The following is a 14175-nucleotide window of genomic DNA, read 5'->3' on the forward strand; positions in this document are numbered from 1 at the left end:
GGAAAGGGGCTTGTGTTGGTGAGAGAATAAGCACAGTGGAAGGCGTCACTGTCTCAGGAGCTTGCCTACGTGTCTCAGGTAGGTCTCGTGGCATTTCTAACATGTACGCCACAATGGGCCCTCTCCCACACCTTCATGAGACACATGGGTTTTGAGAAGGGCTGCTACTAAGGCGCATGCACTTGCTGGGGTCCTTGCCTGCTCAGTCTCAGCCTCAGTTTCCAACAGGCACCTTTTCTTAGAGTTTTCTTACCACTCATCCTGATTCCCTAAAGCCTAAGTCAACCTTAATCTGACCCTCTGCCCTAGCATTAATGACAGTGGTTTTCAAACTCTTGGGACCATGAACCCAGTAAGAAATACAAAACTGTGATGCAGCCCAGCCACAAATACACACAGACACACACACACACACTCTCTCTTCCATTCTGCTGTATTCTGTGTTAATCCATTTCATTAAACAAACACACTGAATGCAGCTTCCTAAGTGGATTTCATGATCTACTTAGGAGTTACAACCTACAGTTTGCAAAACACTGCTTTATGGCACATTTTACATGACTTTTAGCAGCTAATGACTTCTTATGTAATAAACCTTTTCTCTGATAGGAGGGCGTGTCACCTCAGGCTTTGACATAATTTCTAGCTTTGATTCCGATCATTCTGACAAAAAAGCTGCAATACTTTTTTGGTTCTTAATAGAGGTATTACTGTAGTATGGTTTGAAGTCTTCCATTTCTGACCAAATATGGCATATTATACAGTAACTTGTGCTCTGGGTCTATAAATATAATGCAAGAATGTTGCAGCTTACAAAAGGGGCAGTAATAAAAACTTGCAATAATCCATGGGAAAATTTCCCTCCACCTCAAAATCAGGCCTAGCTTTCACTTCCCCTTAGCACGGGTCTGTTTCAACTTACAAATCCAATGGGTCGTATCATTTATACAGCATATACATATCTGCTATCTTTCTTTTGGGTGCTAGCAACCAGCCCATGTACAGAACATTGCTATCATGTATTTTGGGCACCAACTTTTAAAAAATGTTCCAGTAGGCCGTGTCTTCCCTTCAGCACACCCCACCCTCTGACAGATTCTCCTGTTGGGTTTTAACTCCCCAGTACTCTACATGCACCTTTATAGGCACGGGCTGCCTTACGGCAGACAGTAATAAATAATGATAACAGAAACAAATATAACGTACTCTGAAACAGACAAGCTGCTTTCATCTCTGGGGCCTTAGCCCCTTTGGGAAATGAAAGATTCGGAATTGGTAATCTCTCTCTTCTAGTTCAAAAACTCTTTGAAATAGTCTTAAGCTACGTAACATTTCATACTAAAACCGGTTAAGACACCCCGGTAGCCCAAGACTTGGTCTTCTCTTCGTCTGTATTTCATTTCCACCACCTCTAACGTGCAGCGAGGAACCTCCTGCACAGTCGATGATAACAGGATGCAGTATGATAAAGCCTAAGCAGGGAGAGAAGATTCATTCGTAGAGAATGAGAAACAGCAGATCCGCAATGCTAAACCTCGGCCAATGCGCCGTGTCTCATTGCTGTCCATGATGGGACAGCCCACCCACCAGCTTCCTGTCGCTCACTTATCTCTGAAAATATAAGAATGATACATGAAGTCAAGAAGTGGGCTGTACACTGAAGAACAAAGATAAAAGCTGGCTTTTAGGGACACATATGAAAATTCATAGAAGGATTTTTATTCTGTCGTTCAATTAAATGCAGTTTTGAACAGTAATGAACACTGACAACGGGCCAGGCACTAATGTGGCCATGCCACAACGGCTCTGAAGTAGGCACTATCATTATCCCCACTTTTTTAAATGAGGAAATGGAGGTCTGGAGAGATTAATCTGCCCGAGACTGCACAGCCAGGAAGTGGCACAGCCAGGATCTGAACTCAGAATTAATCTACGTGGAGGTTAGCCTTACTTTAATCTCCAGCTAAAGAATACATCTACTCCAAGTCCCCAGACTTCTTCACTTCTAGGGACTACTCATTTCACTCAGCACAGTCTACGACAACATGGAAAACTCAACAATCTTTAAAGACTGATGGGCAACAGGAACTGCAATTTCAGTATTTCAGGCCCAAGAGACGCATGGCAACACACTGAAACCCTGTTGGTTGAAAAGCCACTCCTTCTCCCTACTCTCTTTCTCAGCCTTTTTTTTTCTTTCTTTCTCCTTTAGGTTGTGATGATCCATTCCTCTCTTTTTCCTTTCAACACTAGGAATACAGATAGAAGAACCACTGTACAGCACACCCAACAGATCATCTCAACACTGGACTCTTGAATTGGCAAAGTCAGATGTCTGAGGACAGGTAGGGCCCTAACAGGCCATGTGACTTGGGTTTGGAAAAAATACCTAACCTCTTTGCATCAAAGCTCTTTGCCTGAAAGATGAGCAATCTGAACCAGATGAACTCTCACAGCCTTTCTGGTTCCAAAACAGTATGCTTTTGCATTTTGAATACTTGTGTTTTAAAATGAAAACAAAACTCTGTGATCTGTTCTACTTAAAAAGTAATTTGGTCCTTTTATGTAACTTGTTTGTTTTTAGCTCTTCCTCTGAATGGTCCTTGATTGCTTTCTTCAGAAGCTGTAGGCTAGTGGCCCTCAACAGAAGAAAGGTCCACCACTCCTGAGCAACACCATTCAGAACATCATGATTTAATGTGGGTGAAATTGCTAGCGGGGTGTTTTTCATCTTGCCAAGAGACCGGCTGCTGAGGATTCAGAGGTCACAGGCACCAACAGATAAGTGCGGGTCACAGGCCCCAGCACTCTGGAGTCAGGCCTGGGGCGGGGGTGAAGGGCCCCTCCTGACGCTGGACATCTCACACTCCCTGGGAAACTTCCTGGTGGAGGCTGTGGGGAAGCACCGAACCGCTTCGGGAGGAAGGCCTAGCTAGTCCTGCTTGCCCCCTGCGCAGCGACAGAACCTCTCCAAGCCTCCTCCTCCTCATTGTTTTAATGGAAATGGAAGCCTTTTTTTTTTTTTTTTTAAAGCGCCCAATAGGTAGCGGGGGCTCAGGAATTTTACTTTACTTCCCCTGTCCTTTCTTCTCTTAAAAACAACTTTAGTGTGAAGGCAATTCATGGAGGATCTGCTTATGTCCTAAAAACAGGGAAAAGAGCCCTATTTCTCTTTTATGATTGAAGCCCCACGTTGCTGTTAACTGTTCATTAAAACAAAAAACCTGCCTTTTCAAAACTAAGGCCTCTCCCGTGTGAACAAACATGGGCGTTTGTATTTACATCTGGTCAGCACGCTGGGCACCCGTGACCACTCAGGACCCTTGTGCCCCGGAGAAGCAGGCAGCTGAGGGGCCCTGGGACAGGGGGCCTGGAGGAGGCCCGTTCCCTCGCTGCAGGAATAGCTGACATAGAAGAGAGTGACTAGTCAAAGAACAGAGTAATCAGCTGCTAGGAAAACAGCAGTGGGAGTGTGAAGTGTGGAGGAGAGAAAAATGACAGAAGAGCATTATCTTATTTTGTTGAAAATTACAGCAAGGTGTTCATGCTTCCACTGTTCCTTTGAGGTTGTTTCTAAAGGAGGGAAGGGGAAAGCAGGGTTTCCAGTCCCCCAAAGGCACCCATGGCACCATTTCACACCTGCCCAGGTGTAACTGGAGCTTTTCGGATGGAAACTATCCTGTGAAAGGCACGGAGTGTGCCTCCCAGGCGCGGGGCTGTGCAGGGCACCCATCCTTCATCCCAGCCTCCCATTCCGTGCCCTAATGGGGGCAGGTTCCTAACACCCTTCTGTCTGTCCAGTGGCTGGGAGGGCAGCAAAGAGTGTCTCATTGTTTATTCATTCGGGGGTGTGCGGGAGGCAGCCTGTCCTGGCTTGCAAAGCAGACCGTGAGCATCTATCCCCACCTCTGAGCTCAGCACTGTCACGCTGGGGGCCTGAAATCGACCACAGAAGCAATATCGACACCATGGGCAGCAGCAAGGTTCTGTTCTTCAACAGAAAGCCAACGCGCCCGCAGATCCCTGCTTCTGCTGGTATGTCCAAAAAAAAAAAAAAAAAAAAAGAAGGATTTGTGCCCCAAGCCTATGAAGTAGTAGTTAAGAGCCTGGATTCTGAAGTGAGACCTAAATTTGCCAGATGAGCTTCGCAAGTTACTAACCTGAGTCTTGGTTTCCTTTAAATAGGAATAATATTAATACTGTTACCTCACAAGGTTGTTATAACGATTAAAAGCACTAATCCATGTGAAAGTGTTTTTTCTAACCTGGCAAATTAAATCCTCAGCAAATGTTAGTTGTTTTTACCAGCAGACCACAGAAGACGTATCTGGCTTAGTATATTGCTGTAGATAAACCACGTCCTACCACAGACCTATCTATCCAGAGTCAGGCGTTCTGACCCATCCTTCCAGTAACAACCATGCACAATTCAGTATCAGTAATGTCGCCCATCCGTTCATCCCATATTCACACTCATGTGTACCTAGACGCCCCCCCCCCCACCGCCATACAAACTGGGGAGCCTAGAAGCCAGGGGAAAGGTCTCTGGGCAGACAAGATGGCACCACACCAACTACAGACTCATTCTCAGACCATTAGTCCTTAGACCAGTGTCTTTGATACTGTACTGTGTGTAATTAAGGTTGGCAGGTTACAAAGCTTGGTTGTCTTCTCCAGTTTATAGCTGCCTAGTTAGAAACAATCAAGCAGACAATGTGAAGGAGAGACCAAGGGACAGACAACAGAAGGACCAGAGGAGGAGCACAGAGCATCTGGAGAGTGTTGTAAGGACCTAAACACCTCTCTGATCTGCCTCCAGAGTCATTCCTGAAACCCAGTTCAGCAAAATGTTTCACGTTAACGATGATGTGCTTGAGGAAACCAGAAAACATCTGGTTAACTAAGGCAGGGTAGTGTGTAAGGAAATTTCAGAATATACCCCCATCCCCCCCCAAATAACTGAAATAATAAAAAGTTCTGGATACATATTTCGGTTTCCGGAAAAATCCAGTCATCCAAAAGGGAGCCTTTCGTGAAGCTATTCGACAGAGGGAGTTCACCATATTCTGACATAGGCACCTAGTCTCTGGGCCATCTAGGCAGTAAGCAGTGTTCAGAAACACTACCTTGAGTGCAACATTTGGTCTGAAGAACTGAAGTACATGTAGATTGTCATTGCTGCTTACTTTTTAAAGGACACAAATAAACCCATTATTAACAGTTTACACATTCTACCATCCACTGTTCACGAAATCTGCAAGAATTCAGGTGCAGGACAGGTCATGTTTTTGGGGAAAAAAACAGGTGAAGGATGTTTTGGCTTCAGAAGGCCTAAGAATTAACTGCCAAAGCTTAAGAGAAACGTAGACAATAATGGGCTGAAAGGGAATTAACAGAGTTAAAGAAACTAGTAAAAATAGCATGGACATGTCCAAAGGAGAAAAGAAACAGTTGATTAAATTTGTTCCATCAAGAAACCTCCCCAGAGACCAAGAAGTTAAGTTTTCAAGAATGCGCTGGCTTGGCAGGAGCTAGGAGGGACAGGGAGCTGCCGGGCCTCTGTCTGCGAAAAGGCTGGGGACCCAACCGCCAAAGCAGCACGAGCAGGAGCTGCTCATCTGAAGCCAATTCCCGACACACACAGATGCACTGAAGAGAATGCTTGCTAAGTCACGTCCAGGGCTCCAGAATGAGAGCGCCAGGGTCAAAACGGCACTCTGAATTTTGGACAGGATGATGAGTAAGAGTGTCATGAAGCCTAAGAGCCTGTGTTGCTGAGTGTATTCTAATATTAAGCACTCCATGCTTCTTAGCTACCGGTGCAAGATATTTAAGATGGCTATTACCAGACTTCTCTATCTGTACTGGCAAGTTTATAAATCCACAGATGTAAATCTGGGAAGGGTCCAAGTCAGTCACTCTTTCCAGCTGCTCTTGCCACAGACCGCAAGGGAGCGACATCCCGAGTCAGACTTTCCACGGATGGAAGGAGCTTTGAGCACAGCACCCTGCTGCCCTACCCAGAAGGAGAGTTCTACACGGCGCATGGACCCAGCCTCGGATTGCCAGGTTCCCGGCTGCCAGCTTGGACCTACCTCCGTGGGGTGCAGTCATCGTGTGGGGGGATGATGACGACCTTCACCGTGACGGATGTTCTCAGGAGATCGATCATCTGCTCATGGCTCAGGGTGGCCACCGCCACCTTGCAGATCTCCACCAGCCGGCTGCCCTGCCTCAGCCCTGCCTGCCAGGCATAGCCGTAGGGCTCCACATCTGCCACGATGCCCTCGTAGTTGACGTGGAAGCCGAGCTGTCCCAGCCCGTTCCTTCGCAGGGTCATCTCCACCGATTCACAACCTTTTGACACAAACTGGACAAGGAAACAAAAGGCATCATGGTTTAACACCACAGGGTGTCAAGTGGTGGACAGGGAGCCGGAAAAACACCACGAGCAGGGTTATTGCCGAATACCCTGCTGACCCTGAGGAGCGTCTGGTTACTCCCCCCACTATTAACCTCCATTCATTAGGCCAAAAAGAACATACTTCTTGTGTCCAAAGGGCTCAATGGCTTCACTGAGCTTACAAGGAAACCTCTAACAGAGACCTACAGGGAGTGGGCAGCCTACAGAGACCGTATTCTGCTACCCGCTTTGCCCTTCAAAAATTCAAGGCAGCGGATGCTCAATCGAACAGTTCTTCTCAACAACTAAAGCAGACTGGCTGGGCCACCTCATTAGCCATCAAGGCAGTGGGATCAGGTCACATGCAAATGGTTTCCAGCACAAACGCACCGCAAATGTGTCTTCTCCCACTTGCTCTACTTTTCCTTCTGAAAAAGGATGGAAAACGAGTGTGACGTAAACTCTGGGTCACTTCATATCATCAAGGGAGTTTTCAGAGAAGCTGATAAAATAGCACCGACTTCAGTAACTTGCTTCTAGTCTGTACTGAAAGCTTCAGGAAAGGGAAATGGAATGTGGGTAAGTGGAAAGAAAATACTCACCTGCAACCTTTTGACAATCTCTTTGATGTCCTCATTATTAATTAAACTCTCCACTGAAACACATTCTCCTCGCTCGTAGAAGATTTTGAGGCTGGTGTCAGTTGAGGTCCACCCTATCACATCTCTGCAGGAGCAGTTGAAAACCACACTCTTGGTTTCCTGCTCAATGAGAACGATGAACTCGTTGGAAACCCCTAAGAGGCAGTCGATTTCCATGGCCTTGTTGTAGTCTTTGGCCCGGACGGCCCACACAATGGCACCCATGCTACTGAGCTCAGCTCCCGGATATGGCTTAGACTTCTCCTTCTTTTTGGAGGCCAGAGAGATGAATGGGAACTTGCCAGACGGGTCAATAGGGGTGTTGGTGACATTCTTTTCTGCCAGATCTTTCAGGTATTCCTGGCGGGTCCGAGTTGCCATGGCCCGAAACTTTTCTGATTTATGAGCAGCATTTTCTGCGTTAATCACTTTGGCCAAAAGAAAGTCCCTGAACACATTTGACTTAGGGAAAGTGACCCCTTTGGGGATGGGAGGTCCAAAGGAAGGCACATCTCTGGACCTGGTGACAGCCACACTAAGAGATAAAGCAAAGGTGAAAGAGAGGAGCGTCAGGACTTCCCAGTGTCATAGCCTGAGAATAAAATAGACGTTCTCAAAGAAAAAGACATCCCTCAGGGGGAAGAGAACTACTGATGTCCCACAAGAAATAACAGAAATGTCTATTCATAGAACAAAAATTTTTACTAGTCCAAAAATCCCCAAAAAACTTAAAGTAAAAACTTTCCTTACATTAATGGATGGTAACCCAATCATAACTCTGTGGGGGGAAAAAAAAGTGTACTGTAATATTCTACCTTTAAATACCTACTGAATACTTCCAAGCAGGGGTTACTATAATCAGCACAATCTTTTAGAACAAGCACAGATTCTGTAATAACACAAATGTGGTCTCCATTTTAGGTATGATGCCTATGTGCAGACAGCTTATAATGAAAATATCCAAAGATGCATGACATAAAAGCTATGGATTAAATTTTTTAAAAAAATTAAACAAATATTATTTGTTGGCCTATGCAACCAGACCAAAAAGTGTAATTTTAAAATGAACATTGAAACTGCAGTATTAAAATGATTATGATTTTTATAGTAATAGCAACAGTGCTTTAAAATCCTATTTTTAAACTGAGCTATTCTTTGGTCCACATTCACTACATTTGGTATTTGATTCTGACAACTTATTTGTGAAGAAATATTCTCCTTTTCCTATTCCTCCAAGCAAGATTGATTTGAGAAAGCCTGCCCCAGTAACTTTTTCTGAATATCGTTAAAACTGGGATCATCACAAGCATCTGTAATAACCTGTTATTTTTAATCTCAAAGAGGAAAAAAAAAATCAAGTTTTTCCTAAAACAGTAACAACAAAAGTTAAATGGAAACAGAAAGGTTGTGTGTTTTCCATCTTGTCCTAAGACCTCATTCTAGGACCTTAGTAAAGTTTGAGAGGGCTAGAAATGATGATTCCAAGAGACTGGATATCTGTCTTTTCAAATTATCTAATTATTTAAAAGTGAGTCCATTATGCAGTTGTACTAAGTATTAGGGAAGCAATACAAAATCTTTTTCTGAATTTCCAGAATGGAAAAGTCAATCAGAGAGTATATATCTTTCAAAATAAATTGAAGAGCTCTATATCATTACTATTTTTTTTGTTTTGTTTTAAGAAGGGTTTAAGATATTTAGCTTTGCTTTTCAAAAAAGGATTATTTCTCATGAAAATAGGACAAATAAATAAAAATCAGGAAACCCAGGACAGAAGTTACCTATTTTGTCTGAAGACGCCATGGAATGGCCTATTTGTTGGTTTTCACAAATTCAGTTTAAAAAAAAAAAGACTATTTAAGTTGGCTTCATGATGAAGAAAGGTGGCAAGCAACACTCCATTTTCTAACTGGAGATGAAAATTCACAGAAACCTCCACATGCATTATAGCCTAATTATACCAGTATTAGAAAGGCAATTTTTCTTGTCTATTGTGAGCTGTCTGGCTTGAATGCTGACAGCTGTATAATTTTGATTTTTTTTTTTTAAGTCAAGCAAAAGATGCTAAAAATCCAGATAAGCTAGCTTTTCTAAAGAGGAATCCTGTGAGGATCCAGAAACACTCATTTTTAAATTGGCAATTCCTTCTCTTGCTAATTTCACTTCAAATTGTCATTCTTTCTCAAGAAGCAGCTGTGGTTTTCTTTTAAATAAGGAGAGGAAAATGCTTACCAGAGGGTGCCAATATGAGCACCATCTATCCACTTGCCCCTTAAACTCACTGGCTTTCTACAGATCTATTTATTAACTGTTAGAACTTTAGACAAACATGTACTGAAGACCCAACCATAATTAGAAGCCTCTAGAATGAACTATGAGGGAAAGAACTGAATCCTTAACATATAATTATCAATGATTCATCATGGTAGGGAGGTAAATGATACAGAGGCTAAAATCAGTTTTGCATCATTAGAAATAGAACCCTTGCAGAAGATGAGGAGGATGATGCCCTGGGATGCTTTTTTCAAACAAAAGGTCTTGTTTTGGGTTAATCTAACTTCAAGGTTTTCTACAAGGTTAAAATCTCATTAATTCAGATGCCACAGATTCTGAACTCCTGATAAAAATGCCTGCTTTAAGCTCAGAAGAAAGAATATTTTTGCCTTATAAGAAGCCTTTCTAGAACTTCAGTTTACTATATATAGATCCTTAAGATGTATTAATTATAAATGGTTCTTGCTATTTTTAAAAGCAGATTCCAAAGGGCTTCTGCTTGGACACACTTAGGTTAGCCTCCTATGCAATACTGTATCTCCTTAGGAATTATACATTCTTTACAATCCTAGCCATGCCTTATGTACTAGGCAGTGTTGAGGATTGGATGTTCTATTCAGGAGAGTTATCCAGCAGACAGAAGCTCAGAGGCTGAAGCAATTATGGAAAGTTAGCACCAGAAGAGGACATGGAGAATAATTCAGTGTTCCTCAAACTCTGCCAATAAAATCTTGAGTTTCATTTTAAAAGTCATCTTGATTTTGCATTCTACTGAGGAATATCTGTTTTAACACAAAAACATGTTCTGTCCCCCAAATCATGGGAGTACGATTTACAGACTAGGAAAGTGTCCTGTTTTACTGACGTTTGGCATAGCCCTGAACCTCCATTTGAACGGCTGGTACGAATTCTTCACTTCTCCAGGAAACAGACTCTGAGAAATGATCTGCCCAGAGCCTGTTACAGAGAGCCAGGCCTGGAACTTGAGCTTCTAGATAGCCAGCAGCATGCTCTATGAAGACCACACTATTCTTTTGAAGGAACATTTTTGAACCTCCCACTCTTGAGGTGCTTGCACAAGGCATCATCCACAAGTGTCACACAGCTGAAGAGACTATCATTCAGCTGAGCTTTGTAGCATTTGCTGGCATCAGTGACCTTGGATAAAGTAGCAGATCTTGACACCCAAAGCCAATTTCAAGTTGGTACATGGGAATGTTCCAGAGACATCCGAACAGAAGTCTCAACAGAAAAAAGTAAGAAGACAACGATGCTTGAATTTCTGAAGTACCATGGACATGGCAATAAACAATTCCAACCCCAAATTTAGAAGGAAGGGGACTCGGCATCAGAATGGTAGAGGGAGGCTTCCCCTTCTTGGGGGCTGGATCAGACTGCCAGCTTGGGGAGCTTTCTGAGAAAACAGACCTGGTCAAAGGACAAGAAAGATCCGCAACAGAACAAATGTATGTCCATCACTCTCTCCCTGGGGGACTCTCGACTCCTACTAGTATTCATTCACCGACGCTCACTGAACACCTACTATGTGTCTCATGCTGAGGATCAAGGATGAGCTGTCTCAGGCTCAGCCCTCCAGAAGCTCCAAGTCTCTCAGGGCTACATCCAGAGGTTTGAGTGCTCTTGTGGGAAGTGCAGGGTACTCCTGGAAAAACTTAGGAAAGGCAATTTACCTAGTCCTGGGAGGTCGGGGAGCCCTCCCAGAGAAAAGCAAAGCAGGAATTCATCAGCTGAAGGAGGGGTGTGTAAGAAGAGGCCTTCCTGCCTGGAGAGTAGCACGTGCAGAGCAGAGGTGCAGAACACAGTACGTTCTGGGAGCTGTGAGTAGCTCCACATGGCTCCAGGGGTAGGGGTACGGAGGGGAATCGGCAGAGGCCCCAATGGAGGCTGACAGTGGAAAGGCCAGGCCTGAAGGACCTCATGCAGGAGGCTGTACATTAGGGAGTCTGAACTTCTCCCAAACGGTATGAAGCTCCAAGAGTGACATATTCAGATTTTTATCTTAAAAAGGTCAGCTATATTGGACAACAGGAATGCTGATTAGGCTTGGAATAGACTTTCTGAAAGAGATGTCTACCACTTGACCCACTTTGATTCTTTCTTCCTAGCTGAAGCTTGCATATTTATTTATTTTTATTCAAGAAAAGAAGGGTGTGCACATTTAATATGCATATACCACACTCCCTGCCTACACTAGATACTTTACTTATGGGATTTTAAGTAGATGTCAAGCAACCTTCCACTGCATAGAAAGGGAAATTTAAGATCTGAGAGGTTTAACAATCCGGTATGATTCCAAGTGCTTTTTGCACTATATCATACTACCTCCTTTCAACATTATATTTTAACCTCTGAATATGGAAATCTTTCTGAGAGAAGAAACATACATTTCTACCTTTCTAAACGTAATTACTGACCACAATTTAACACTTGTTTTGAAGACTCAGGTCATTATTATAACCACTTATTACTATACTAGGTTTAAAATTAATAATTCTTTAATTTCATCAAATAGTGAGTCAATGTTCCAATTTTCAGTTGCTGAAGATGTCCTAAAATTTTAAAAATCTTTTTATCTAAAATGGATCCAAATAAGACCCACACATTTTAATTAATCTTATCCCCAAATTTTTTTTGTTCTGTTCATTCCTCTCCACTTCTCTGTTTTATTTCTTACATTTATGTGTTGAGGAAATTGGGCTGCTTGTCACACAGAGTTGCATGGTGTCTGAATTTTGCCGAATACGGGCATGTTCTTCTGTCTTTTCTATTCCCTATACATTGGCTTTTCCAGAAGTTTGATCAGATTCAGGTTCAGTGGGGGGGAAAGGGGTAGGGAACAAGACTAATTCATAAGTGGGGTTGTGTCCGTCCATTATGAGACACGTGTTTGTCTCTTTTTGTGGTATCTGCAACCTCTGAAGATCAATGCCTAGATCTCCTAATTCATTGGTTGCTAAAAAAAATGTTGAAAAAATTTTACACTGAGTTTTTACAAAGGCCCCAAGGGGTGAGTGAAGTATACTTGGTCCTTTGCTCCCAAACCAAATGACCCCAGACTGCTATGCTTATTGGCTTTGTATCACTTATGTGAATAGTTTTTCTGCATCTCTCTTATTAATAATCACTTATTGATGTTTTCAGCACATCCCTGCCACTGAACAGTTCATCTTTCTGACTTATTGCTTCTAATCTGCTCTATCAACCAGAACCAGACAATTAAGCTCAGTGTAATAATACCAAACAAAATAAAGAGACCAGAGGGCTCTCTTAACAGGTGTGGGCATAGTACAGACTTAGTGATTCATTTCTGAGTTCCTGGCTATGTCTACTGTTCAAAGTTAACTGGCCTCTGGAATTAGTCTGAAATAGTCAGTTTTTCCTCTTATAAACTTTTACAGTCCCCAAGGAGATAACACCCATTGTTTCAGGACCTCTTCTCCATATCCACCATAGGGATTTTTCTCTCTTTGTTTACCTATTGCATCCCAAGGCCTAGAATAGTGCCTAGTACATATATGATAAGGGCTGTAAAGAACTGGCACACACACAAAAAAATCAATGAACAACAGCAATAAGCTCCAAATTTGCCTTTTTGTATACAAATTATCTTGCATGGTGACACTAGGTGAATTTCTCTAAAACTCTATTTATACTGTGCTACTAGACAGCCTGGCATTCCAAGGGCCTCCACTGCCCAGTAATCCCAATTACAATAGCAGCCTTCTTACTGTAACTACCTTCCTGTGTCTATGCTTCTGTATATAATGCTGGCCACTCTTAGAATTCTTTTTCCCCTACTGAATTTCATCCATCTATGCTTTAAAACACATGCCAAACCCCATTTTCTCAGTTCAATGTTCCTTATAACTTCAGCCTGTACAGACCCCACACTTTCCTACCCCATTACAGCAAGAAGCTCCTTTGAGAAAACAACTTCTGCACTTTCCTCATTACAGGCACCAAGTAGATGTCAATAAATAAATGTGAATGTTCATAGGGCAGAAAGTTCGGAACAAGAGATTTTCAATGATAAAAAGCATCTGAATCACTCTATAGCACTCAGGGATAGAGTTAAATTAGATTTAAATCTAATTTAGTATAAATCAATGCAGCTCTAAACTTTTCTACCAAAATACCTTTAATAAAAGAGGCCCATAAATTCATATACCTAGTAGGTTGGGGAGTGACTGGGGTATGAGAAAAACTCACATGTACAGAAATTCTTTGGAAGACCCACGTTTTATCTTAAAATTGATACAAATTTTCTATGCAGCTTCATAATACATTTCTTTTTTTTACCCTAAAGGTTATTTATTTGAGAGAGAGAGAGAGAGAGAGAGAGAGTGTGTGTGTGCATTTGCATCAGGGGAGGGGCAGAGGGAGAGGGAGAGAGGGAATCCTCAAGCAGGCTCCCTATTGAGGACAGAGCCCAACACAGGACTTGATCCCAGGACCCTGAGATCATGACCTGAGCTGAAATCAAGAGTCAGCTGCTTAATCGACTGAGTCACCCAAGCGCCCCATAATACATTTATTTTCATGAGAACGTGAACACCTTTACACATTTTCACCCAAGCATAAACTACAAGAAAGTTGCCCTATTTGTTCTGGGACTTTAAACATCTCCTGACATCACCACACACCCCAGGAAACATGCTTACCTGGGTTTGAGATGTACTGAGAACAATTAATACACCTAAAGTTTACAATAGGAAAAGATCACTACTTTAGTTTCTTGTAATTTCTCTTAGTGATGTTCCAATTTGGTATGTTCCCTTGGATTTACAAAAGGCCCACGTTCACAGTTTATAAAGCAGTGTGCTGGGTCTTCAAACA

General features: G+C 42.7%; 1 protein-coding gene across 25 annotated transcripts in view; it reads right to left on the reverse strand.

The window, feature by feature from the left end:
* Window positions 1-14175, reverse strand: part of SIPA1L1 (signal induced proliferation associated 1 like 1) — a 466784-nt gene that overhangs the window by 65436 nt on the left and 387173 nt on the right. For all 25 annotated transcript variants that reach the window (XM_088024540.1, XM_028087081.2, XM_088024541.1 and 22 more), the window contains 2 exons: window positions 7006-7579; window positions 6096-6370 (listed from right to left, as the gene is read on the reverse strand). In XM_088024540.1, coding sequence (XP_087880666.1) covers window positions 6096-6370; window positions 7006-7579 — 849 coding nt within the window. The remainder of the gene's footprint in view (window positions 1-6095; window positions 6371-7005; window positions 7580-14175) is intronic.

The sequence above is a fragment of the Eumetopias jubatus genome, unplaced genomic scaffold (assembly GCF_037043125.1).
Source record: "Eumetopias jubatus isolate StellerSeaLion01/CBP00866 unplaced genomic scaffold, mEumJub1_p1.0 scaffold_7, whole genome shotgun sequence".
Classification (NCBI taxonomy): domain Eukaryota; kingdom Metazoa; phylum Chordata; class Mammalia; order Carnivora; family Otariidae; genus Eumetopias; species Eumetopias jubatus.